The sequence below is a fragment of the Micromys minutus genome (genome assembly GCF_963924665.1).
Source record: "Micromys minutus genome assembly, chromosome: 9".
Classification (NCBI taxonomy): domain Eukaryota; kingdom Metazoa; phylum Chordata; class Mammalia; order Rodentia; family Muridae; genus Micromys; species Micromys minutus.
Window position 1 is genome coordinate 27,389,084 of NC_137978.1, and position 27,870 is coordinate 27,416,953.

General features: G+C 51.3%; 2 protein-coding genes across 4 annotated transcripts in view; both read right to left on the reverse strand.

The window, feature by feature from the left end:
• Positions 1–1,526: 1,526 nt before the first annotated feature.
• On the reverse strand, positions 1,527–19,504 carry PODN (podocan). 3 transcript variants are annotated; one of them, XM_080921941.1, is made up of 14 exons: positions 19,368–19,504; positions 17,563–17,678; positions 17,207–17,258; positions 15,157–15,218; positions 13,585–13,904; positions 12,096–12,189; positions 10,879–10,943; positions 9,733–9,842; positions 8,950–9,106; positions 8,517–8,632; positions 7,597–8,254; positions 5,312–5,460; positions 4,202–4,399; positions 1,527–2,443 (listed from the first exon to the last, which is right to left on the reverse strand). In XM_080921941.1, exons 5-13 carry the CDS (start codon positions 13,897–13,899, stop codon positions 4,228–4,230), a joined length of 1,836 nt encoding a protein of 611 aa, XP_080778067.1. In that variant the 5' UTR covers positions 13,900–13,904; positions 15,157–15,218; positions 17,207–17,258; positions 17,563–17,678; positions 19,368–19,504; the 3' UTR covers positions 1,527–2,443; positions 4,202–4,227. The 3 variants fall into 3 exon arrangements, with proteins under 3 accessions (XP_080778067.1, XP_080778068.1, XP_080778066.1); XM_080921942.1 differs by lacking the exon at positions 17,207–17,258 and having other exon boundaries at positions 15,185–15,218; XM_080921940.1 differs by lacking the exon at positions 17,207–17,258.
• Positions 19,505–26,756: 7,252 nt separating this feature from the next.
• Positions 26,757–27,870, reverse strand: part of SCP2 (sterol carrier protein 2) — a 69,062-nt gene continuing 67,948 nt past the window's right edge. Inside the window, exon 16 of the mRNA XM_080921780.1 lies at positions 26,757–27,745. Within this exon, the coding sequence (XP_080777906.1) occupies positions 27,650–27,745 (96 nt within the window). The 3' untranslated portion in view covers positions 26,757–27,649. The remainder of the gene's footprint in view (positions 27,746–27,870) is intronic.

Genomic DNA, 27,870 nt, shown 5'->3' on the forward strand with positions numbered 1-27,870 from the left:
TCTTTGTTTTTTCAAGACTTACGGATTGTAACAGATTATGTGTTTTGTTTTGTGCTTTGAGACAGGGTATGGTAAGGCAGGACTAGCTACCCATTATGTAGACTCTACTAATAGCAATCCTCCTGTCCCTGCCTCCCCAGCTACTGAGATAATAAGGCCTGAGCCACACTTTCCAGTCGAGACTGGACTCTGAGCACATTTCTTTGTTGAGCTAATGCAAGCTGACAGCACAGCTCAGCCTGTCCTGGTGACCACAGTGAGGACAGCTTGTCGACAGAGTGAAAACAAGCCCACCCCTGGCCACCTCAATAGATCTGGCTATAGCTGGACCTTTTCCAGGGCCATTTGTGGACAGACTTCCTTACCTCACTCATCAGCTTGGTCTGGGCCCCGGGGCCCCGAAATCAAATCTCAGAAAAGGAAGAAATTTTAGCAGGAGCTGCATTCGTTAAGAGTTTTCCCTAGAGAAGGGCCTGGCCCAAAAAAAAAGCCTAAGGGGCAGAGAAGGGTTCTGACCATACAATCAGTTCTAGGTGGGGTTGGAGGTCTGGGTAGGGGGTTTAACTCTGTGGTCTGGAGGGGGTGTATACCAGACCCCTGAGAATGTAAGACCCAGGGAAAAGACAGGCTTCCCAAAAGCACACACCCTCACCCTTGAACTATATTTACCCTTCTCCCATGAACCTGAAGACTCCAGGAAAGCCCTCAGCTCTAGGACACACCCTCCCATGATACCACCCTCTAAGGTTCTATCACGGGTCCACATAGCTATCCCGTGAGTAGACTGCTAACCACCTGGGAAAGGTCAAAGGGCCAGCCAGTTACTTCCTCCTTCATGTACATGGGCTTTATTTGGTCCTTCCTCGAGTCTCTCCTTAAGACCTCTGAGGAATCCAGTTGCCTTTCCCTGCTAGTCACAGGCAGGATTCTATATTTTGGTGAACTTGACAGAGACCCACACACCTCCAAGTCAGGGAGAGCCCTACAGTCATTTAGATCCAAATAACAGCTAGGTACAGCCTCCCTTACCCCAGCTCTCCCTCAGTGGGGTGGCACAATGGCCGTGTCCCTCACCTCATCCCTGGGAATACCTAAAAAGACTCGGTCCCCAAATCAGCTCTGAAGGAGCTCTCGGACACGCCTTCTGCCCCTCCCTGCTTGGACAGCATAAACCACTTCGGTAACATTAGTAATAGTACCTCCATGCAAAGGTGGCTTTCCAGGTAGACAGCCCAGGGCCCATGGGAGGTTTTAGCTTGGAGGTTCAGCTTGGGGACATGTGCAGACCTGTGTGGCAGTCCAACATTGAAGGCAGATTCCCACCCAGAGAGCATATGCACCAGGCGTTCCTGCCTTGCTACTATATGCCCTGTCCCTCCTCTGTCTGCACCACTCCTGCGGGGCCCTTCAGGCCTGGTGACAGCCCTCATTCCTCTGGTCAGGGGTGCTGCTTGCTGGATCTTGCCCACCCTGAGGAGATGCCAGCCCATCACCTGAAGGGAAAGCACACACAGACACAGAATGGCTGCAAGGGCAGGGATAATACTTTATATTAGTTTTTCTGTAACAGAAAAAAAAAATCAGCTTTGAGATTTTTATCTTCATATAGTCTTTTCTCCTTAAACAAAACCAAAGGTGCCCAGAACTTCCCTGCAGAACTGAAGACCAATGCAGCTGCCGCCACTCCACCCCACCAAACCCCCACCGTGCTCTGCTGCCTCTTTCCCTCCCAAGCCTTCTTGAGGTTGTTCTCGGGAAGTGCCTGTGACCTGACAGGGCACAAGAAGGGACTCCCAGCAGTAAGACTGTCCAGCACCTGTGGGTGGAGGTGAGGCCATGGTAGAAGGCAGAGGGTTCAAATCCCCTTAGGGAAAGCACGAAACAAAAGCCAGCTTTTGAATCTCAAAAAGTGGGAAGCGCAGGGCCACAAAGCAAGGAGACAACCCTGTGTCCCCAAGGGAGGGACCAGAGGACAAGGCACTCGGCCAACTGTTTACGGCCAGAACTGGCTGGAAGCAAGAACTTTTGGTAGCATAGGTCACACTGTGTAAGTGAATCGGGGAGAGGGTAGCTGCCTGAGTGTACCAGGCCAGTGTAGAGTCAGAGGTCAGGGTGTGTGTGTGTGTGTGTGTGTGTCTGTGTGTGTGTGTGTGAGAGAGAGAGAGAGAGAGAGAGAGAGAGAGAGAGAGAGAGAGAGATTTTGCAGAGAGCCAGTTTGCAAGGTCATATGCAACTGGCTATCTATGTGGCCAAGCTGGGGGTGTGGCGGTGAATATCTGCACGTGTCTGACTGTGTGACACATTGCTGGAAAGGGTGGAACACGAGACTGTGGTCAGCCGGTGACTTTCGGGTGCCTCTTGGGCTCAGCGTTGGGTGTGTCAGAAGGGGGCAGTCATGGTGCACAGGCCTGGGCTGCAGAAAGGAGTCCAGTAGTCCATCGTCCTGTGGAACATGTCAGAGAGTCAGGACTAGCTACAACCAGCCTTGGGTGAAGTGGATCAAGTAAGGGAGTTTTGGAAGCCAGGCTGCTGCGAGTAGGAATGAGGACACAGCCCTGGATCCACAACTCCCTGGGGCTTCTCCTTCAACCATGGCCAACATTCCACAAAGGGGGAAGATTCACTCTCACCCAGAAATCATCAGTTTTCATGAGAACCAGGGGTCCTCATGGAATAGCAATCACCCCTTCCTGCTGATCCCTGGCTTTTAAAGACTGTACCTTAGGACTCTACCTCCATGACTGGCCCTGGAAGCTAGGTCTGCCCCCTCCAGTCTCATAGCCCTGTCACAAATCTTGCTGTCATTAGAGGATACCCTGCCTCCATCTTCTGTCCCCAAAGTTGTCTCCATCCATCAACAACCCCCACCCCCAGCTCCTCTCTGCTCCAGGTTCTACTTAAGTCAACATCCCAACTGTGGTCATGGCCATAGCCTGGCCTCAGAATTCCGAGCACATTCCCTGAAGTCCTACCTGACCTTAGCCCCTGTGACCACTGCTCTCTGCCTGGACACTTCCTATCACCTGCCCAGGTTTCAGCTTCCTCTCCATACCTCTACTACCAACACCTCCATCTGCCCCTCCTCCTTACCAAGCCTAGTCCCACAACCTGAACACAAAGTCAGCCATAAATGAATCCAATTCTCTGTTTAACATGTTCCACTGCATGGATAGAAAGCCAAGGTCCTCAGGCTGATGGGACTTGAGATCCAGCCCGGCAAGCCACTAACCTGCCTGTGATGGCAGCCACTCTGCTCCCTGGCCCTCCTCCCACAGTGGGACAGTTACCAGCCCCCTGCAATCCTCACAGCAGCCTTCATACTCACGCTCCTCAATGTACTACCCTCCCCCCACAGCATATCCCATGAGCATCCTTGCCTCCAGTGCCAACAGGGGTACCAAACAGTTTTACCTGAGTTTTATATGGCCTCCCCTCAGCCACCCCAGAGCAAATACACTCCCTACCTTCCCAGTCATTCTCCCCCCACCCCACCTCTCCCTCAGTTGCTCCCTATGACATCACCAGGACCCTGTTCAGTGCCCACCTCCCTCCGGCTCTTAGTACTGAAGCAGTTTGAGTCCCCCTGCCCCAGCCCCACACTTCTAGAGAAGTCCATGAATGTATTAATTAAGTACGAGTGTGGCCACATGTAAGCCTGTGTGAATGGGTATCCACAGACATACGTCTATGCATATATCCATAGGCACACTTGTGCACACAGATATGTGTGTACATGTTATTGCTTATGGTTGTGTCTTGGAATAAAGTATGTATACATGCACACATGTAGATGCTTGTGTTACATGTGTGTGCAAACTCCCTGTGCATTAACTACGGCTGCCATCTCCCTCTCTGCCCTAGACAAGCTCTTGTCTGTACCTATCTCAAAGCCTACAGTGACTTGATCCCCATCCCAAGCCCAGGCCTCTCCTCTGAGCCCCAGACTGAAGTCTCCGTACCCCAGAGTATCTCCCAGCACAATACTCATCTCCCTGAGATAGAATGAATGCCTTAGCACAAACTGGCTTCCATGGGTGTGTGCATGCGCGCGCGCGCGCGCGCACACACACACACACACACACACACACACACACACACACACGCACACATACATACCTCACATGGTGCAATCCTACATGCAAACAAAATGACCACTTCAGGGGCAGCAGGGTGTGGTGAGACACCTGCACAGACCACCCACCTGGGTCACATCCTGGTCACTTTGTCCTATCTCATTTCCTCTTCCTCTTCCTCCTCTTCTTCCTCTTCCTCGTCTTTGTGGCCTCGGTCCTTGGAATCGTTACCAAACTCAAAGTTGCCTTCAATGTCCAAGACCTGTAGGTGTGTCAGCCTCCGGAAGGCACTTTCTACTACGGAGCCCACGGCCAGCTTGTTGAACCTGAGTGGTGGTCCATGGGTCAGCGGCAGGAGGCCTGGCTGATACCCTCACACCTACCCAGCTCAGAGGGGAAAGGGGCCAGAGAGGGGAATTTGGGAAGTGCCACAGCAAGTTTTGAAGGTGGGGGGGGCCAAGAAGCCTGGTGCACCATGTTGAGTAGACCTGTTAGGACACTGATAGCCCTGCAGGAAGGGGTGACAGGAGCAAGAAAGGTCTCTCTCTCTGCAGAGTCACTTCATGTGCAAGAGTGGCAGCCACGGGAGCTGCCTTTGCTGCCCTCCCCCACTAACCTCAAGATCTGATTGGCACACTGGCAAGGCCATGGCTGAGCTGGTAAGGGATGTACTCAGCCCAGGAGACTGAGTCACCACCCAGTGTCACCATCCTGGGCCTGTCTTCTATTCTGTCTTCTCTCTGATTTGGGTGGTTTGAGTTGGAATGAGGGAGGGGCGTCTGAGAAGAAGCCACAGCGTGTAGGTTCTGAGTTTCCTGAAGTCCTAACCCCAGAGTCAAGTGGGAATGTAGGCATCTGTGTTCCTGGTCTGACACCTAAGCCCCACCTGGCTGGCTGAACACAGCTGTCACTCACACACAGCTGGGGGTTACTAGTGAGAGGTTCTCTGGGCTTCCTCCTGTACCACATTAGCATCAACAATACCCTGCTCTTGTCTGCAATGTTTCTGATGCCCAGTAGCAGACCCGTGAGCCATTGCAGGCCTGGTAGGGTATGCTCACCCTCAGGGACTGAGGTGGCACAGGCTTGTGGGGTCCTGCAGTGTACTCAGAGCACCCTGGCCAGTCAGCATTGAAGCCAGGCTCCACACCCACATTCTACCTGCTGGCTGTTCCTCCAGGTCTCAGCTGTTCATCTACAGTTATATGGGTTGTCAGGGGGCTGCGGGGACTTCCTACCTAAGAAAGATCCCCTTGAGGTTGGGAGTGGAGTCAAAGGCTTTGGCAGGAATGGCGCTAATCTTGTTATTCTGTAGGTACAGGTACTCCAGCGATGGGGGGAGTCCCTCGGGGATCTCTGTGAGCTGATTCCCAGCGATGTCCAGCAGCTGCAGGGGAAGGGGGGGTGTCAAGGACTCCCACCTGTGCACTTAGCAGCTTACAGAAGCCCCTTTCTATCTGCAGCTAACGAAGTCTCAAATGAGGGGTGGGGTCTGACAGCCTCAGTTTCCAGGCGGGAAACTTTCCGAGGTTGGTCCATTTGTAAGAGGCTGGAATGTGCTGTGCCAGAAGCCACATACTTGTAATTGATGTGGATTCTGCCCAGTCCCTGCTACCTCTGCACAGGAAGTTATAGCCCAGCTGCCTGCAGGTCAGTCTCTCCTCTTCAGTCTATGCCACTCCCATCAGACTAAACACGTCAAGATCCACACATACAGGTCACATGTGTGGGGGCCAGGAGAGTGGGTACAAGGCTTGTAGAAATCCTGGCGAAACAAGCAGGCCCTAGGCTGGTCAGGCTCTGAGTCACCTTGTGCCTGAAACCCAGGAGCGATAGCCAGGGAAGTGGGGGAGGGGACCTGGCACACACTGACTCTGTGGCCACCCTTGTTACGCCTCATAATGCCAACGCACCTTCTCCTGATCTACACTAGTGCTGCCCTGGGTTAGGACCACATGATCTGTAAGCCCCTTCATCATCTCTAGAGGCTGGGATACAGGGTCATCAAATTGAGGCTCACATCCCACACAGCTTGGTAGGCTAGCATCAGGATTGCAGTAAAGCCCCAAACTTCCAATTCTGTCACCTCCCCAGCCCACAGGGCTCATTTCCCATTTTGTCTCCACAGCCATTGGCACCGTCCCCGGTCTCTGCTTTGTGGGTCCCTCCGTCATTCATTCCAGAGACGCTCGGTGCCCGTGGGTGCTGGAGCACAGACTCGGTGAGACACCATCTCCACTCACTGGAAGCCAGTCAGGCTGTGGAGATGGACCAGAGCCTGACACAACAAGCCGTGGGCTTGGCTGTAATGAGGGAGTGGGGAAGGGCTTCGTCCAGCTTTGAGCCAGGAAATGCTTTCCAGGGCATTAGCACAGGGTGGATTTGAGGCAAAAAGAGCAAGTTGCCCGTCAACAGACTCAGTGTAAGGGGGAATCCCTACTCGCTCACCAGGCTGAGGCTCAGGGAGGTGTCTGACCTGCCTGTCCCTGCTAAAGGGTAAGAATATCTTCGAGGCAAAGTGACACCAAGCTTAAGTCTTAGATGTGAGACTAACAAAAGTGGTACTCTCTTACTCCTCACAGGATCCCCAGTTCTGGATGAATGAATGAATGAATGAATGAACGAACGAACAAATAGATGTATCCAGTAAGCAAGGCAGAGTATTGTGCTTCCACTAGAAGGACCTCTGTGTGCTGGAGCAGGGGCCGAGGGAGGCTTGGAAACCACAACAGGGAGTCTGGCCTGGGACCTCACAGGAGCAGGGAGCTATAGAAGACTGGACAGGAACCTTTTCAAGTAAGGAGTGGTGAGACGCTAGGATGGTGAGGTTTGGTTGAGAAATATGGTGGCTTGGCTTGGGGCATAAGTAGCCTAACTGGAGAGCCGTGGCTGGGGTAGGTGCTGGTGGGTGGGATGCCTGGTGTAGGCAAGGGACAAGAAGCATGCCCAGGGTGGCTTCCGAGTTTCCCTGATGGGGATGGCCCTTGCCTGGAGCAGGCATGGAGGGTCCGGGTTAAGTTGAGCTCCTGAGGAATAGCTATAAGGACCTGGATGCGGAGAGACCCTAACGGTGCCACAGAGCCAGCTTCCTTACCCATCTCGCCCTGCAAAGCTCAGGGTACCTCCCGACTTCTGTCTGGCCCCACCTCTTCCCAGCATTCTTTGAAATCACCCCCAGTCCTGATGGCAATTCCCAGCCCACAGACAGTGATGAGCTCTGAAATGTGGGCCCCTCCTGCTACCCTGTGGTGAACTGGCCGGGCCACAGAGACACAAGTTACTGTGTTCACTGTGCCCTTTGCTCTTGCACCTATAAGTAGGTTGGACTGCGTGGTCAGGACCCTCCTACCCTAAGGCCCACCTCCCCAGTATGTATCCAATGAATAAGCTCAGTCTGGCTATCCCATGGAACCTGGCTCCTGGCACAACTGTCACTCATCCGAGCAGCTGAGTAGGCTCATCCTAGTAGGTCCATCATCCTTCCTCCTCCCTGTGCCCGCCGCACGGCCCAGCCCTGTAGTACCTGCAGACCAGCAAGGTCCACCCAGGCACGGGGTCCCAGGGCCCGGCTTCGCAGTCGGTTGCCTGTGAGGTAGAGTTCCCGAAGCTGGGCCATACCAGCTAGGGCCCCACGTGCCAGGGCAGCCAGCTCATTCCGCTTGACCTTGAGCACGTGGACATTTTTAGGCAGGCCTGGAGGCAGCGTCTGCAGGCGGTTGCCAGACAAGTCAAGTGAACGCAGCAGGCGTAGCTTGCGGAAGGCATCTCGGTGCATCTGTGGGCTGGTGATGCGGTTGTAGCTGAGGTTGAGCTCTTCCAGGAAGTAGGTGGTGGCGAAGTCGTCACGGCCTATGCCGGTGATTTGGTTGTGCAGGATCATGAGGGTGCGAACTCGGCGGGGCAGGCCGCTGGGCACACGTTCCAGCGCATTGTTGTATAGGTGCACTGTGTGGAGCCTCTTGAGACCCTGGAAGGCCAGTGGGTGGATGCCCTTGGCCTGTAGCTGGTTGCTGTGTAACAGCAGGTATTCCAGGTTTCGGATGGGTGTCAGCACATCAGCATCTACGCTCTGGATGACATTTTTCTCCAGGTGCAGCAGGACTAGGCTACGGGGAAGACCCGCTGGGACCCTGGACAGATTGTTGCTGGACAAGTCCAGATACTCCAGGCTGGACAGCTTCCTGAAGAAAAGAAGAACCTGAGATGCTTGGCAGGAGCCCACAGCCATCTGCCATCTCAGCAGCCCTTCTGTATGTACAGGACTTGTTCCCAGAGACAGAAATGACAACAGGCATCAACCCCAAAGATTCCAGAGAAAGCAACCGAGGAAAAGTGGACACGTGGCTGTGCCCAGCTGAGGCAAGCTGAGACTGCCAGGTGTTGTACCCTGCCAGGTGGTGATGCAGCGGATGCAGTGACACGTGCAGGGACACAGGGACCCACCAGAAGGTCTCGTTGTCCAGACCCTCATCGGTCAGGTAATTGTTTTGCAGGTAGAGCTCCCGGAGGTTGCTCAGCTCACTGAAGGCCCCAGGGGGAATCTTCTCTAGCTTATTGTTCTAGAAGGAAAGGGAAGGATGGGACGGAGTGAGAGGCAGAGGCCAGGACCGGCCTCAGGGTGAGGTGTGCAGAGGAGCCTGGGGGCTACCAGGAGGGGAGTCAGACCTGAGTATCTGGGTACTCTGACAGCCCCCTCAAACCCACACTGACCAGGTGCCCCACTCCTGCCTGCCCCCCTAGGTAGCTAATATCCTGCAATGTACTCTCACACTCACTCAGCATCCCCATGCCCAACCGGGCCATGCTTCTCCCCGGGCAGTTCTGTGCCCGGGATGTGGGTCTGTCCCTTACCTCACCTGCCCTCGCCACTGCTCACCTTCAGGTGCAGCTTGTACAGAGCAGGTGGCAGGTGCTTGGGCACGTGGCGCAGGAAGTTGCTGGACAGGATGAGGATCTCCACATTGCCGGAGCCGTTGAAAATGTTGTCTGGCAGCCCGGCATCTGCTAGCTTGTTGTTATGCAGATACACAGACCTGCGGGATTGAGGGGCAGTCCTCACCCCACCATGGCTTCCTGGTTATAAACTAGCTTCAGACCTTCAGACCTGTGTGCCTTCAGACCCCCACTCAAGCTGAAGTGGGGCCCAGGGTACTTTTCTACCCTCGTAACCCAGGGACACAGAGTTAAAGAACTTCAGGAACAGGGACCAAAGGCTTAGCACCCTGCCAGACGTCACCACATAAGTTAGCAGCAGAAACAGGACTTCCTGGTCCCAAACCAGACACCTGCATCTGAAGCCATGTGCATCTGGGAGTGGCCATACCCCCTTTAACAGCTTCAAGAGGAACATCTCTGCCTGCCCGAAGTAGCCTTTTCTACCCAGACCCCACCATTCCCATGCATAGGTCCTTTTCCTTATTTACTGAATGGGACCCCCTCATCCCTTAGGCTTCAGCCTTCCGGTTCCTGTGCTCTGATAGGCCCTTGGGTGTTCCTCCATCCCCCGCCCCTGAACACAGCCCATGGCCCACGGCACAGCAAGCCCCTTCACAGGGCTTGCCTGTGTCTCCTGCTTTGCCTTGGCTCCCCCCAAACTTTCCACACCCGCCCCACATTTATACATTCCCACACACCCGGGATCATCCCTCTGACCTCTGACCTCAGATTTGGCTTTTGGCCAAAGGTAAGTCCATAGATCTTAGTGAGATAGTTGGCAGCGAAGTCCACACTGATCAGGGCGTTTGGCAGGAATCGGGGTGCCAATGTCAGCTAGAAAAGGAAGAGCCAACAGAAAGACTGACAGAGATGCAGAAGCTAACTCTGGGCCCTGGGGCTGGGCTCATCGGCTCCCTTGGTTCCTCCCTTACAGAAAAGCCACTCTTCCAATGTAGGAATTTGATCCATCTTTCGATAACACAAAATGTGTCCAGCTCCCACAACCCTTAGCCTGGCAATCAAATCCTTTTGTACCTGTCTGCACTCTCTGGTCTCCTGGGCTTAAAGGGAAGGATTAGAGGTCAGAGGAAATGGTGAGAGTGACGTCTGTCTGACTACTCCATGGGTGGAGGGAAGGCAAGCCCCATGCATGCTGTACTTTCCACTTATCATTTACTTGTATACATTGTATTGTTTACTTCTGTACATTGTATTGTTTACTTCTATACATTGTATTATTTACTTCTGTACATTATATTATTTACCTTTATACATTGTATTATTTACTTGTATACATTGTATTGTTTACTTGTATACATTGTATTGTTTACTTCTATACATTTTCAAACAGTGTCTCCCTGTGTCCTGGCTTGTGTCAAATTCCTGGACTCAAATGATCCACCTGAGTACGGGAAAGCATGAACAACGCAGGCCTCCTCAACTGAACACCCCCCCGGGGGGGGGGCAGGCTAGAATCTGCCTGCCCCATGCCTAACTCAAATGCCATTGCCTCTAAGAAGCCTTCCAAGTGCCTGTGTGGCATGTTGGGCTTTCTCTTTGCCTTTGTACTGGTGGTAATGGCTGCTTCGTTATCAGACGTGCTCCAGGTTATAGGGGAAGGTGTGTGTCCTATTCTCAACATTCGGGGCAATAGGGACCCAGAGACGGGGCTGGCAAGGGCACTGAGAAACAACCACAGAGCTCAAGGGAAGACAGTCAGGAAGGTAAAGATGCCCACCCACTCTAAGGAAGCCCGCCCACCCAGGGAACCCTGCCCACCTCAGGAAGGCAGGCCCACCCCAGGGAACCCCACCCGCCCAGGGAACCCTGCCCACCCCAAGGAAGCCCACACATTCTCTATGGACCTCACCTTGTTGTTGGCCAGGTACAGGTAATTGAGGCTAGTAAGATGCTCAAATGCCTCCTCTGGGAGCCCTTTAAAGGACAGGTCAGAGCCCTGGATGAAGGAGATGCTACAGGGAGCAGGCGAACCACCATCTTACTAGGCAGCACCCTCCTTTCCCAGTCAGTTCCAGCATCCACCCTCATTCATTCTCCTCATGTGTGCTCAAGCACAGAAGCAGGCAGCTAAGGGCTTGCCGAGGGACTGAGGGACCCAGTTCTAATCCTTTGACCAGGAAGAAGTGCTCCTCTGAGATGGCTGCAGGGGGTCAGAACCCCTTTTCAACTTCAGCCCCACCTATAGGCAGGAGCAGCCAAGCTGGGATCAGCTCCCAGCAGGACAGATCTAACCCCTGGTCCCCTAGGACAGACAGCTTGTTACAGTCAGTTAGACTGGACCCTCTCCAGCCCTGAGCTGGCCTCTGACATCCAGTTCCCACTCCGGGACCACCAGATGCTGGGACTGGCCCAAGACAATGGAGAGGGAACAGTTACATAAACCATGACTATCTCTCCACGGAATACCCTGCTGTGGAGTGTGATGTGACAGCCAGGGAGAGCTCTAGCAACAGCAAGGAGAGAAACAAATTGCTAAGTGAAACAAAGCAGGCCTCCACAGCTATTGCGGGAGTTCAGCTGTGGGTTAAAGTCGAAGACGATTGACCACAGGTCACAAGAGGTGGTTGTACGTTGTGTAAGCTCACCCAAACACATCGAATTGGACTGGTCTTTCAAACTGAGTCCCTTATGGCACATAACTTACATACAAATGAGGCTGCTTTCTTTTAAAATGCGGGAGAGAGAATACCAGATTTTTAATATTGATTAATTCAAAGTGGAGAGATTATGAGGTTTTTTTTTCCCCTTCCACTTTGTTTTCCAAAAGTTCTATCACAATTATGTACTATATTTGTCTTTGGGGGGTGGGGCTTAGGAATGCTGCTCTTGGATTCTAAGGCCTTGCAAACTGGAGAGTCTCTGACAAGGTCTCAGGAAGCCTGTGTTCTCAGTACCCCAGGCCCCACCTCCTGGGTCTCAGACAGTCATAACTGACTCAGACTCATATCAGAGAGGCCCCTCACCCTGCCAGCCCAACCCCAGCCTGGGCTCCCCTTCACCCTGGGGTTTGCAGGGCTAAGTTGCCTCTCGGCCTCTGATGACCAGCCCACGTCCCACACTTCTCACCTCGGGATGTCAGGCGGTTGTTCTGGAGGTTTAGCGTCTCCAGCCGCTGCAGCCGAGACAACTCCTCGGGGTAGATCTTCTCCAGCTGGTTGTTCTGTGTGGAGATGGAGCAGCAGCGGGTTAGGGATAGGGTCTGGGATGCATGAGGTTCTGTACCTACCCTTAGCCCTAGGAGCATCCTTTTCTTGGACACCTGCCTTGGAATTCTCTCCTAAGGCAGGCGGTACCCAGCAGTGGACACAGATGTGTGAGTCCCACTCTTAAAGAGCCCACATGCAGACGTCTGCCCACAGTTCAGACCCACACCAAGTGACGGTCACTTGGAGCTGATCCCTAAACAGAAGCAGGTCCTCTTCTTTGGCCCTGCAGTAGACACTCCCCTTAGAAGAAAGGTTTCTAACCATGTGCTCTGGAAAGTCCTCCCGAGCTGGAGGAAGAGCCTGATTTAAACCCAAAGTTTAAGTTCTCCCCGCCCCCCTTTCTCTTTCTTTTTCTCCTTCTCCCCCCTCTCTCTTTCTTCCTTTTTTTTCTTTTTGGTTTTTTCAAGATAGGGTTTCTCTGTGTAGCCCTGGCTGTCCTGGAACTCACTCTGTAGACCAGGCTGGCCTTGAACTCAGAGATCCCCCTATCTGCCTCTGCCTCCTGAGTATTGGTACAGCAGGTACAGCTACGCCCTTTTATATCTATTCGACTTCTTTGTTTACTCATTTGTCAGTTTCATCCATGAAGTGTGAGCACCTGAAGTCAGGGTGGGACCATGTCCTTCCTACACACCCTGCACCACACACAACCAGAGGTACCCACAGCAGGTACATGAGACAGTCTGTGTGTGACTGGGTGGGCCAAAGAGCCTAATAAGAACCACTTCAATTCGTCTCCTTCCTCTCATTGGCCCACTGCCTGCTAACTCCTCCCTCCCCCAGTGGCCCCATTGGCCCACTGCCTGCTAACTCCTCCCTCCCCCAGTAGCCCCATTGGCCCACTGCCTGCTAACTCCTCCCTCCCCCGGTGGCCCCAGGCAGATCTCCAACCTTTTCCATCTCCTCTTCCTCTCCCCTAGAGCTGCCCTAGATATCAGGATCTATCCATCCATCCAGTGGGCTCAGCAGGGGCCAGCATTCTTACTTTAAGCTCTGAGCCCACTACCTCTAGGAGTTGAATTCCTCTTGATTTGGCTTCCCTAGTCCTGCAACGGTGTTAGCAGCATCCTATCTATTCGGAGCTGGGCAACTATGTGCCCAGGGTGAGACATCTTTACTCTAAAATTTTTGTGTCAGCCCAGACTCTTCCACAAACCAGCAGGCTATATACCTCAGGATTCTGTAACCAGGACATCACAGGTGCCCCAAGGGTGGGACCAGGACTCCATGAGTCTGATCTTCCCTGTTACCCTGAATCTGGGGGGGTAGTGAGTAACCATAAAACTTGGAGGCTCTGAGTAAGAAGCAGGCTGTGCGGTCATGTATGGCTGGCGCAGCATTAGCCTCACCTGCAAGGAGAGGTGGTTGGTGTGCTCGGGCAGGTCGCCTGGAAACTCACGCAGATCAATACCGCCACAGTCCACAACGCCTTCCTGGGAGCAGGCACAATCTCGGGGACAGTCGATGGTGGCTGGGCCAGGCTCTGGCTCCTCGGAGCTCAGGACTAGCACTGGCTGCTCCTCTTCCTCCACAAATTCATTCTCGTCGGGGCTCAGGGTGTGTGTGTCACTTCGGCCAAACACAGGTGCCCTCACGGGCAGCACCGGGCTCAGGAACAGCTGAGGCAGCAGCAGCAGGAGTGGCAAGCCCCTGCTGCCAGCCATAATGCCTGTTGGAGGAGTGGCTCAGCCCACTGCTGTGCCAGCCGATTCACTGGCCACATACACTGGACACATATACAGTTAGTCATGATAGGTCACGAGACAGTTGGCACTTAGACCTTGATGACTGCCACCCTGTCTTATCAGGAATAACCCCCATGGTGGCAGAAGTGCTGTGAAGCCTCATCTCTAGTCAGGGATGCAAAACCTTCTGTAACTCTCCCCAGCCTGGGTCCTGAGGAATCTGTACCCTTATTTCAAAGAAAGGAAGCTGAGGCAGGACCTAGACTGGTAACTGCTGTTGCTCTGACAGCTAATGTGACAGACCATCCCCTAGCAGGTGTGTCTCTGTGCTCTGGCTTCCATGCTTGGCCCTGGTGTTCTTCCAACTCTCTCTCCCACCACATTACACAGGATGGTAAGGGTCCCTCCTTCCAGGCCTTTCCTCGTGTTGTGGTGACCCTCCCCCCCAGCCATAACACTATTTTCTTTTTCTTTTCTTTTTTTTTTTAAGATTTATTTATTTTATGTATATGAGTACACTGTAGCTTCAGACACACCAGAAGAGGGCATCAGATCCCATTACAGATGGTTGTGAGCCACCATGTGGTTGCTGGGACTTGAACTCAGGACCTCTGGAAGAGCAGTCAGTGCTCTTAACCGCTGAGCCATCTCTCCAGCCCCCCATAACACTATTTTCATCGCTACTTCCTAATTGTAATTTTGCTACGGATATGAATTGTAGCGTAAACATCTAATGTGCAACCCTTGTGAAAGGGGTCATTTGATCCCCAAAGGACTCGTGACCCCCAGGTTGAGACCCACCTCTCTGCTTTCACAGCATGATCTACCCCCACCGCCTCACTACCCACTGGATCCGGGTGCCCGTAAAAAGAGCTCCCTAGGAGAATGAGATATCCCAGGGGGAGAAGGTAACAGCCAAGTCCCTAAACTCTACGTCCAGTCCACGCGGCCTAAGCAGAACTGAACCCAAGCCTGCTATGCTAGTCTGGCAGAGAACTGGGGAGCCCAGTAGATATCAGTGCGTGACACTGCCCTCCACCCCTGCCACCCCTCTATAAATCATCGCCCTCCCTTCCCCCATAGCTGATGGGGGAAGTCTTTTAGCCAGAGCAGCCAAGGAAGGTGTGGGTGGGAGTCAGGGGCGGAGGGGGAAGCAGGCCTCAAATTCACTCAGAGTGGGAGGCCAGGGAATGGGTGCTGGGAAGGAGCTGGTCCTCACATACATAAGGTACTCACTGGACAGGCTGGTTTTCTTCTCTCTCACCTTTGGCTTGCCTCCATAAACATCACAAGTTTATCTGTACAGATATATGATTTAGATCAACATTCTGAACCAAACGGAACATGTCTCATCACCCTTTAGAGACCCTTGAGCAGAGGCCCTCTGGGACAGCTAAGGGGTCAAGCTGAGCTCCAGGGCTTCTGTATCATCCCGTGCTACTTTCCTGGGAGCCAAGGACGCCAAGTGCTGGCGTCCTTCAGGAAAGCTTGGGGCAGGCTTCTGGCTAAGAGGCTCACAATCACCTGTCCACTGAAGTAGACCATGTGTGGCTATGGAGCGTTTAAGGTATGGCTAGTTCACGTTGAGACGTGCTTTAAAGAACACGGTGTGTGTGGATTTTAAAGGCACTGCAGAAAATAATGTAAAACGCCTCATTAATGCTGATGATATAGAATTTGCAACACTTTTAATATATTGGGTTAAACAAAATATAGTTTACCTGTCTTGTTTTAGGTAAAAAAAATTATTTATGGCAGGAATGGAGGTGCATGCCTTTAATCCCAGCACCCCAGATGTAGAAACAGGTAAGAGCTCTGTGAGGTCAAGCCAGCCTGGTCTACAAAGTGAGTTCCAGGCCAACCAGGGCTATATAGTGAGACCCTGTCTTTAAACATATAAAAATCATGTAGGGGAAGGAGGGAGGGAAGAAGGGAAGGAGGAAGGAATGGAGGAAGGAAGAGGGAGACAGAATACCACGTGAAGTGCTGAACACATGGAGGTTAGGAGTCTGCCCTCTACTTCCATTTTTGTTTCTAAGCCTGTACTGCATATCCAACTGCATACCTGCACTGTACACCTGCATTACATACCTGCACTGTACACCTGCATTACATACCTGCACTGTACACCTGCACTGTACACCTGCATTACATACCTGCACTGTACACCTGCACTGCACACCTGCACTGCATACCTGCACTGTACACCTGCACTGCATACCTGCACTGCATGCCCAGACTGTATACTTGCACTGCACACCTGCACTGTACACCTGCACTGCATACCCACACTGCACACCTGCATTATATACCTGCACTGCACACCTGCACTGTACACCTGTACTGCATGCCCACACTGCATACCCCATGCTATCTGGACATCAAGCTTCGAGATAATTTCCCTGCCTCTGCCTCCCATCTTGCACAGGAATGCCAGGATTATATATGTGCCCATCTGCATTCGTGGGTTCTAGGGATTGTATTCAGACCTGCACAGCTGGTGCTTTTACTCTTTGAGCCACCTCTCTGACTTCTGATTTTTTCTTTCTTTTTTTTAAGATTTATTTATTTCATGTATGTGAGTACTCTGTCTTCAGACACACCAGAAGATGGCATTGGATCCCATTACAGATGGTTGTGAGCCACCATGTGGTTGCTGGGAATTGAACTCAGGACCTCTGGAAGAGCTCTCAGTGCTCTAACCACTGAGCCATCTCTCCAGCCCCTCATTTTCTTTTTCTTAATGTAGCTCCCAGAACACCTTTACAGTCATTTGTGGCTCACACCATATTTGTTAGTCAGTGCTTCTCTAGGGCCTGATCTGTAACCGGATTCATATGAGATGTAAGAGGGAGACATAGAGTTTACAGGAAGTCCAGAGGAAGCATAACCCTGACGTAGAGATCTTCCTAGAGGCAGTGAAGCCTACACTAGCCATTCTGACTGGCAAGCATCAGGCCAGAATGCAAGAGATTCCGTGCATGTTCAAGGAAGGCCCGGGGTCCAGAGACTCTATATGGAAAACTCCACAAAGCTCACCAGAATGTCTGTGGCAGGTGGGAACTGGGAACAGGACAGGTTAGACCATGGAGTAGGAGCCTTGTTTCTGGACAATAAGGAGCTGCTGACAGGAAGGGGGTGGCAGACAGGCTGCGGATGGAGGCAGTGGGCAAGGCTGTGTGAGGGACAAAGAGGCTGAAGGGCTGGTGCTCGAGTGGAAAGCAGGGATTCCAGAGCGAGAAAGGAAGGATGGAAAAGGCTTGGAGATGTCAGACTCCAACATTACCTTCTGCACTGAGAACCCGCTGAGCTCCGACCCTCTTCTGGGCTACAGCTTGCTGGAGCAATAGAAAGCCCAGGATCAGGCATAAACTATGCTCCTGATCTGCAGGCTGGAAACTCAGGGGCACATGGGCCCTACTGCTGCCCACCTCAGACATCTGAGACTGCTCAGTTGCCCTCTACCCAGAGGTCTTGGCTCTGTCTTTCAGGGCTGGGCTGAGCCTCCCCTGACTCCAGGGGTGGGATGAAATTGTGAAAGGCAGAGGAGAAAGACCTACAGTATCATCTCTTCAGATTCCCTGCTTTATAACTGAATATGTTAAAAGAAAAAAAAAAATAGAAGCTGGGGAGATGACCCACCTGTTAAGAGCAGCACTCTGCTTGCAGAAGACTGAGCCCAGCACTCAGTGGGATGACGCACAACAGCCTGTAACCCCAGCTTCAGGGGGTCTGATACCGCTCGCCCCTGCCAGCACCTGCACATGCAAACACAATTAAAAGTGAGTCTTTTTTAAAAAGAAGAAAAACAAGGGCAGGGTGGCTCAGCCAGTCATGGTTACTAGCCTGCCTCCAAGGCTGAGAATTGCAACATGGGAGCGGGAGCAACCAATACTGTGGATGCACACACAGAGTAAGTAAGTAAATAAATGGATTAATCAGTTAATCAGTCAATCACATCTAAGACCAGCACTAATGTTTGCCTTCTGCCCATAGCCCCGAGCTGTTCTTGAAGGCTGAGTAGGAGTTTTCCCAGTGGACAAAGCCAATGGAAAGCATGGGCAGTGTGTGAAGTAGAGGCAGGAAAGAGGCCGATGTGTTTAAGCGTGTAAACAGAGGATAGAAATTGGGCGTGGAGGCACAGGTGGCCAAGGGCATCAACCACCATGCCAAGATTTTGGTGATAGGGAGCCATCAGGGTTCCAACAGGTCATGATCAACACTCTTACATCGGACTCCAACAAGCCTACAGGTGCCACCTCCTACCCAGGATTCAGACGGAAGGGACCCTATCTTGGTGCACAAGGTCACTGACTCTGACTCTTCTTACCTTACACACCGAAGACAGGGCCAGGGCTCCAAAAGTGTTCAGCCCCAGACCAGTCATTGATGAGTTTCCCAGAGCAGCCCGGGCCCTTCCCAGGGGTGTTCTCCCCGTGAGCCGTGGGTCTGAGCTTTCGGGCTTTTCCAGAGCAAAAGGGAGGGGTGGAGGAGGAAAGGCCCACCCAGGGTTTCTCCAAGCCTACGTGCAACTTTGTGCCAGGCAGAGCGCGGTTTCACCTCCGCTAGTGGAGAGTCAGGTTGCTAATGCTCGCCTTTCTGCCACCTCTTGCACATGTGCATCCCAGCCCCGGCGACAGCCCTCGCTGCCCTCCTCTCTCTGCAGCAGCTGCCTCCCAACCTGGGCCCCAGCACAGGAATCCCAAGCGGACCCCACCCCCTTCTTCCACCTGACTGCAGCTCAGGTATTCCAACTCACCCATCCCGGTCCACACTACCCCCCACCCTGCACCAGGCTGAAAGTGGTTCCGAGACCCACACAACCTGGGGACGACCATGTTCCTTGCCCTGCCCCTTTCTGTGTTTCCCTAGACGCAGCTGCCTAGACGGAGTGATTGGAGTGCGGTGCCCTGTGCGGCTCACCTGCCCTGGCTCCCTGGGGACTGGTTTCTGCCTTTCTGTGCTTGTTTTTGTATGTAAAGAGGTCGGTGTTGGACTCGGTGGAGCCCCCGCTGAACTGACGTGGAAAGACGCAGAATGCCCTGGGCCCCGGTTCTCAGTGCAGAGGTCCAGGCCCCTTCCCAGTTCCACCTGCCCCCATAGTCCCTGTCACCCGCCCCGAGTGCCTCCACCTCCCCTCCCCATCCGCTCTCAGATTCTTTCCAGATGTGCGCAGCGGGAGGAGTCCGAAGGCTGGGACTGAACAGCGAGTAAAAAAAAACCATCCCCTGCCCCCTGTTTCTGATCCCACAGGGGTCCCGCCACCACTACGGAGGTGTGCCTAACCGTGCCCTGTGCGCAGGGTCCGCGGGAGAGGGCGGGATACGGCGGCGACCCTCCCCGGCCGCGGCTGGGGCGGTGGGAGCACGGCGGGAAGTCAAGAGTGGGCTGCCCCGGCGCGGCCGGTGGCCCCTGGTCCCTCGGCTCGCCGGCCGCTGGCGTCTTACCTGCCGCTGCGCGCCGCGGGCGGAACAGGCTCCCGGGTGTCCGCTGCGCTCCGCGGGTGCCGGCTCCTGTCATTCAAATCGAGCCGTGGGCGCAGCGAGCCAAGTTTTGTTGTGGGTTCTCTCTCCCCGCCTCTCGCCCGGCCCCCGCCCCGCGTGCATCTGCCGGACGCCGGCCTCTCCCGACAGAGGCGCAGGGTCCCGCCGGGCGTGGGGAGGGAGGGCCTGCGTCCACGGCACCGGGCTTGGCGGGGGGCCCACTTCCCGGGAGCTCGCGCCGCCGCCCCGGCCCCTCTCCGCCCCGGCGGGCCGCCGTACCACGCCCCCAATACCGGGTGCCTCCAGCGCACCACCTCAGCCTGCCGGCCTGCGGGGTGGGACCGCACCCAGTCAGCCCCCCGCACCTGAGAGCTGAGAAGGCTCCTTCCATCCAGTTTCTCGGCGCTCAGCTTCTCCCTGAGCCGGAGAGGATTTTGCAACCTTTCCGGGCACAAGTACCTTTCCTGTTCCCTCTCCCACCCTAGGGTCCTGAACTGCGGCTAACACGGCCTCAGCCAAGACCCTGCTGGACCCCCTTCCCGGCAAAATTCCTCGTTCTTCTCCCCACCATCCACCTTCACTCCACTGGCCCTGGGCCCACAACTTGGTGAACTTTGAACCGGGGTCTTCGCGCACACAGGTCCTAGTCGCGGAGAAGGCAAAGGACAGAGCAGACTGCACTTAAGGCGCCATCATATTGCTCCCAGGAGCTGAAAATGGTTCCAAGTAAAAGCACATTAAGTACTAGCAGCTGAAGCAACACTGTTTGGTGCCAAGGGCTTCACGGTGGAAAGGTGGTGGGACTGGGTTTGGGTGCTACTTGGTACCTCTGCCATGAAACAAACCTGTCTCTCCTACGTGCTCTGGCCTTTGGGCAGAACCCACCAGGCTCTCAGGGAAGGACAAAGATAATAAATCAGATGTGGAACCACTTGGCCTCTGAATGGTGCTGCCAGGCATTCTGTTCTATCTCCGTGCCTTAGTCTCCAATCCTTTATTTCCCGTCAGCCCGCATAACCAACTATCGTTCAGGGCTGAGGGTTCTGGTCCCTCTACCCATCTCAACAGCAGTCAGTGGTGCAAGCAGGCAGGTAGGTGAGTAAGGCAGAGCCTGTGTTTGAACCCACGGCCATCTGTTTCCATTACCCATCACTGAAGAACTTAACACGGATGGGAAAGGGAAATATTTTGCCTTCTTTGGCCTCAAATTCCAATCCTCTCTGAGCTCAAACTTGAAAGTTGGTATGATTCACAAGATTGGACAGGGCCCAACAGAGATGCAGCTAAAAGAACTGGATGCTATTGGCTGGATTACCCGTAAACAAAACATCTTCTAGAACAAGGAAAATAAGCACAGACTGAGTGCCAACAAAGTGCCAACCCTGTGGGGAAGGTACTAGCCTATACCTGGAAGGGCCAGGTGTTAGGGGACAGGCACTTGGAATACTACACACTCACTTCCTCTACCATCAAAACTAGCTCTGGCAAGCCAGTGCCCACACATGCACTGTGTCTGTGGAGCTGAAGGCACAAGCAACAGGAGAACCTGGAGGGACTGTGACTGTCTCCTAGGAGATGAAGGTGATCTTGCACAGGAGCAAGCCCTCTGGCCTTTAGACAGGCCAAGTACCACGATGACCACCCGTGCTGCTCACACCGCTTATCAGTGGCAGCATCTGTTCAGTCTAAGAGCACTATCGTGCATGGGGTAAACCACAGGTTTTGAATGAAGACCTGGGCCCAAAGAAAAAAAATAATGACTATACACTAAAAACTGTCTATATTAAACAGAAAAATTCAGGTCTCTGCACAGCTCTGGTCTCACCATAAATAAAATAAAATAAAATAAAGAAAGGAAGAAAGCTGTTTTTACGAGACTGTTATCCAGACCTGACTGAATTCCAAGAGACATCCAATAGAAATACAGACTAGTATAAAGGAGAATTCCTGTAACCCTAGCATTTAGATAGTTTGGGCAGGAAGACAGCAAGTTTGATGCAGCTGGACTGCACAGTGAAATTCTGTCTCAGTGGTGGGGTGGAGGGGTAGAGAGATGGGTCATCAGGTAAAACACCGGCGGGCAAGCCTGGTGACCTGAGTTCAGATCCCCCAGGACACATGTAAAAGCCACACACTGTAGCTCGTGCGTCCGTAACTCTAGAGCATCTCCAACAGGGAGATGGGAAGTTGACAGAATCCCCAAAACTGTCTCAACCAAGTACAAGGAGAAGGTTCACACTGGAGGCTGTCCTGACTCCCTACACTCACACTCTAGTGCCCCATGCCTGTATTAGCACACCAGTAACACACACATACATACACACACTAAGACCTCTTTTTAAAATGACAAGTGTTGAGAGATAAGAAACTCTGGCACTGCCTGGCCAAGTGCCTAATTATAAAGAGAAGGGAGCAACACAAAGAGGTGGGGTGTGGGGGGGAGACAGAGCCTGTGAGACATGGAGCTAAGGCTGAAGGACAAGAAGGCTCACCAGAGCGAGGGTGGGGAGTTGATGTTGAAAAGGAGAGAAAAGGAGCAGTACTGTTTATTATTCTTTACCAGCAGAGAAGAAACTAATTCCTCCTACCTTGAGCTCAGGACTCAAGACCTTTCCTTACCTAGTATGCTGTGCTGCAGGCTTGACCAAACATGGTGCTGTTTGGGTCTATGGGGTCTCTCTGAAGGTCTTGTTGGTGCTGATGTTGTTTTATCATTAGTACTGGGGACTGAACTTGGTCACTGCATGTTAAGCAAACGATTTCCTGCTAAGCCCAATCCTCAGCCCTCCCTTTATTTTTTATTTCTTGAGACAGGATGTCATTGAGTTGCTCATGTCCTGAACTTTCAATCTGCTTACCTACGACTTCCCAAGTAAGTATACTTATAGTCCTGCAGCTGTCACATCAGACTGAAGGCTTTTGACAGAGGCCAAGACTTGGAGCTGAGGAGATGGCTCAGTTGATAAAATGCTTGCAGGAAGCCCCAAGTTCAATTCCCAGCATATCTTAAAACTAAAGCACGTCAGCATGCACCTATAGTTTCTGAAATTGGACGTGCTGGGTGAGACGGGATCTCTGGGGCTCGCTGGCTGCTAGTCTAGCTTAATTGGTGAATTTTAGGCTCACAAAAAAAATCATGTAAAAAGGGTGGACACAGACCAGTTGGTAAAATGTTTGCCATGCAAGCCAGAGGACCTGAAGTCTGGATGTCCAGCAGTCATGTAAACGCCAGACACGGCAGCACATGTCTGCAAAACACGCTAGTATCAGACAGGCCCACCCCAGGAGCTCACTGGCCAGCCAGTCTAGCCAAATCAAGAAGCTTGAGGGACCCTGTATCCAAAACTGAGGTGGCAAGCAACTTACTGGGGACCTCTGGTCTCCAACAATATGTGCACACAATGAACACACACAACAAAACTCATTATGGAAGCAGAGAGTGGTAGGAAAAGCCACAGCTGGAGGCAGAACTGAAACTTGGGTCTTCGGGTTCCGGTCCAGTGAGATTCTCATGTGCTGCAGCCATAGTCAGTGTTCCGGAAGCAGGACCAGTCAGGCGGGGCACCTCGGGCTGCTTACAGGCTGAAAACTTGAACACCTCTCAAGAGTCCACTTCCAAAGTTAGAACCGAGTCCAAGTATAAAATGTAAACAAGAGGAACAAGTCTTCTTTCTGGCTCACGGAAGAAATATTTTAAAAGAAGTGAAGTGTCACTGTCTCTGTTCAGATGATCCCTCAGCATTAATTACTAAGGTCTGTCTCAACATCCTCAGGGTTAGGACATCTGTGGTCCGGGGCTCTACTCTGTTCACTACCAGGTTTATTGCCAAGAAGTTCAACTGATTCTTTTCTTTAAAGATTTATTAATCTATGAGTTTTGGGCTTCCTGTATGTGTGTGTGATGTATGCACCTGGTGCCCAGGGTGTTAGATCCCCCTGCAGCTGGAGTTATGGATGGTTTTGAACTACCATGTGGGTGCTGGGAATTGAACCAGGGTCCTCCGGAAGAACAGCAAGTGCTCTTAGCCACTCAGCTACCTCTCTAGTCCTCAGTTGATTTTCAACCATTTCTCACCCTGTATTTCTTCCCTTTACGTGTGATCTTGACGCAAACTTGCACCCTCCGATCTCTCCTTTGCTCACGTGTGTGAGCTGGCGTGGCACCCTGCCCTTGGCTATCATCTCCCCACCCCTAAGACTTCTTTGAGCTGCCTAAGCCAACCATTCATGTAGTGTCTTTATGTCCATTTATTTTGACCCTGACGAAGTGTCTAGTATTAGACAGCCCTGTGTCTTTCACACTATAGAAGGCGCCATACTCTAAAGAGTGAATTATAAAATGGCTTGCAGGTGAAAAAAAGGTTAATAGTAGGAAGTTGATTATAAAACTAGTACTTACTGCTTGCCTGTAACTTATGATGCAACCTTATTCTTTAATGATTAAATATTAATTGCTTGTATATGTGTGTGAGTTGGGGATATATACACATGGATGCAGGTGCTCAAGAAACCCAAAGGCTGGAATCTCAGATGATTGTGATCCACCTCATTTTGGGGCTGGGAATCAGACTCAGTTCCTCTGTAAGAGCAGCCCATGACCTAAACCACTGAGGCATCTCTCCAATCCAATTTAATTTTTTTTTCAGTAGTATGATGTGTAAGGGCCTTGCACATACTAGGGAAGTATCCGACCACCAGGTTACACTTCCATCCCTGTTGCCTGCCATTTAAATAAACAGCACAGTGTCATCAAGTGTCCCCAATGTACTGAATGTTTATGGCCAAGTAGCCCCAGAACAAGCATCTGCTGTGTCCACATCCTGCTGAAGACGGCAACTTGAATATTGGCAGGGAAGACTTAAGAGAGCTGACTATGTGACTGCCACTTTGGGCAGTGAGTTCGATTTTTAAAAAAATAGTTCTTCAAGAAGTCTGGCTAAAGTCCCATACCAGATAAAACATCCAGCCAAATGGAATCAGACTCCACACTTCTCAAGGGCCAGAAATCTAGCTCAATATTCTCTGTTCTTACCAAGAATTAAAGAGCTGTTTGTTGCAGCAGTCTCCAGACACATCTAAGACCGGGCTTTCCAGAAGGTTTTGTAACTCTCTATTGAGAAAAACTAAAATTTGGCCAGACTTGGCTGTAGTTCCTGATAGCCTGTAAATCTTTCCGGCCCCTCTTCTGCTGTTCAGTACAAATCCCTAATTCTTACCAGTGTGGGTCCAACCCATGGAGTAGTTGATGCGGAGGGACAACCTGCCTGATTTCTTCTCTGGTTAATAGTCATGGGCTTTGCTGTGTTCAGAAAGCAGCCGTTGCACCGGGGCAGTTGGAACCATAGTGCTTGGCAAGGTCTGTGTCTTTGAGTATCATTCTAAACAGTTTGTATCTGCTCATTAGTTACTGCTTAATTAGAGGCAATTACATTTTAATGGTTCGTAGCTGGTGGTGATCCTTTAATCCCAGCATTTAGGAGGCATAGGCTGGTGGATTTGGTGAGTTCCAGGCCAGCCAGGACTACACAGAGAGACCCTGTCTGGAGGGGGGTGGGGTGGGGATGGCTAGAGGAACTATCAATGGTTAGGAACACCTATTTCTACAGAGAACCAGGGTTCAGTTCTCAACACCCGTGTTACACAACTCACAACTGTCTAACTCCAGTTCCAGGGCATCCAATACACAGATACACATACATAAACATCATTAAAAGTAAGGTTTTTTTTTTTTAAAAAAATGATGGTTCTGGGGCTGGAGAGATGGCTCAGTGGTTAAGAGCACTGACTGTTCTTCCAGAGGTCCTGAGTTCAAATCCCAGCAACCACATGGTGGCTCACAACCATCTGTAGTGGGATCCAATGCCTTCTGGTGTGTCTGAAGATAGTGACAGTGTACTCACATACATAAAATAAATCTTTTTTAAAAACTGATGGTTCTTGAGGAAACCTAAGAATATATAGGGTCGGTTAAAAGCAAACTTCCCTCAGTCCTAAACACAAGTGAGTATCTGAACTCAGTGGATTCTCAGAATATTTTACACCAATTACTTCTTCATGTAAAAGGGTCTCTCGAATAGCCCCAGAAATGGTCTAACATGCACCTTTTTTTCACAGCTAAGGTTGCTGACCTCATACCCAAGACAGGCACCATCACTTCGAGAAGTACTGCTATGTGTGTATCACACGTGTATGGGTAGCCAAGGAGGCCAGGAGTCTCACTGGATTCTCAGGAACTGGAAGCCATCCAACATGGGTGCTGAGATCCAAGCTTAGATGCTACGGTAGAGCAGCAAGTGCTCTGCAGCTCCAACTTAAAAAATAAAATAAGGTTTATATACATTTGGGTGTGTTGCCTGTGTGTTTGTCCAAAGGAACTCACCACCATGGGCCCAGCAGACAACTGACTCTTGGCCTGTCACCCTGCTGCAGTTTTATCCCTGGCCTGCTAACCTCTCCTTTTCAAACCATCAATATTCAAGAAAATGCACTGGCTCTGCATTTTTCCACTAAGTATTTCCCTGTCTTACACGTAAATACATTCATGTGTGAAAATATTTCAACACCTATAAGAGTGTACATTTATAGGATTCCTGGATCCTACTTGTAGAATGTCATCTAGGACCAGAGAGGACAGACGAATGCTGCAGTCACAAACTACAGAGAAATCTGGCATTTCATTTCCTTCTTGGTCTTTCTTCTCAGAGCTAAGAAGCCACCCTGAAGAGGAAGTGGGTCTATGAATCCATCCTATAGGACCTGAGGTCAACCTGTCTTTGTTTATCCTCAGGCGCTGCCAATCCAGAACACAGGAAGCTACATGCTGGGGACCTGAGCAAGTCCTGACAGCACCAACATGGAGTCAACCACCTGACTTCTGACCTCCAACCTTTGGGTGAAAGACCTGGGCACAGTGCCACACCTGTGATCCCAGCATTCAGGAGGCAGAGACAGGAGCATTACTACAAGTTCAAGACCAGCCTAGGCTATGTGGCGAGTGCAGGCCAGCCAGGATTATGTAAGACTTTGTTTCAAACCCCCTCTACAAAAACAAATAAACAACTAATCTAGGGACTGCTCAACTCTCTGTCCTAGCAGGGGACACCAACTCTTCTAACAACCCAGAAGACAGGGCCAGGCAAGCAGTAACTTACTTGCCTAAGATAGGAGTTCTTAGTGTTCCTCCCACTCTAAGTCTTGCCACCCCAGTCAAGAACTAGCAACTGTGTGAACGCAACTGGTAGATAATGTCCAACGACATCTGGGTTACAAGACCCCAATGTTTTCTTTGCTCCATAGCTTGGAGAACACTGGGGGTGTGGGGGGGAAGTCCATACTCAATAAAAGCCAAGGAAATCAGGAAGAGCGGTTTTAATTTTCTTTTTAAATCTCCCAAAAGCTTATTTTTATCCCAAACCTAAATTATAACAAAAAAGCATTAGAATTAGAAAAACTAGGAAGAAAGATAAATGCAGACAATCAAATGTATGAAAGAGGAGATTTGTGAGACTGTTTATAAACTTATCAATATGAAACTATATTGGAAGCCTGTATCTCTGGAAGAAACTTTATTCAATTATTTTTAGTAATGGCATCCAATGGCTCCGATACTCTGATTTTTTTTTTAAAAAGATGTCCCTTTTAAAAATATTTTAAAACAGCTCTGTTCAGCTGTAAATTCTCTCTTAAGCTCTGACCACAATTCTTGTATTTTATTTGGGAAGAAAAGAACTGTTTCTGATGGCATAAAATGAACATTTTTGAAGTTTTTTTTAAACACTTAGTACAGAATTTTATTTTAAGAATTATTAGTGAGAAACTGATGCAGGTAATTAAGTGTGAGGCACGAACTCCTGCTCAACTACGGCAATCTGTTTCTTCTCCAGCCCCCCTAAGGGGGACTGTCACACACAACAATCCTTAAATTCCTCAGCAACACAAGGGCTCTGTTTACACAGTCTCTAGATTTTACTATTCTGAATTTTATTCTGAAACTCAAGTTTACCCCAGACCATCATTAACATAATAGCTTCATCAAGCACAGTAGAATGCAAGTCCTCAAAGCAGCAGTGTAGGCTGGGAGGTCCTACGTACCCCCACCTCTGGGGAAATACAATTGGCCACACCCACCTAGCAACAAATCTATCTCATGCTACTTGGGAAGTGTCAGACTAAGTCCTGACAATGAGACGAGGATGTCTGTACATCTACACATCTCATCTTGATGTCCTGCGGTTGGAAAGGGCTCTTCACAGCTTAGCTTTGCCCGGCTGAAGCTGAAGGTTTTGCAGTTTCATGGCCAGGCCCATGTTACCAGCAATTTTCAGTTTACCTTGAAAGAAGGCCTGCGGGCAAGAAAAAGGGAAAGCCGTTAGTTAGTGTGTTCTCCTCAGCATTTGCCAGTGCTTCTAGACTATCCAGGTCTGTCACTTTCTGCAAAATACAGACCATAGCTTTCTGGAACAGATTT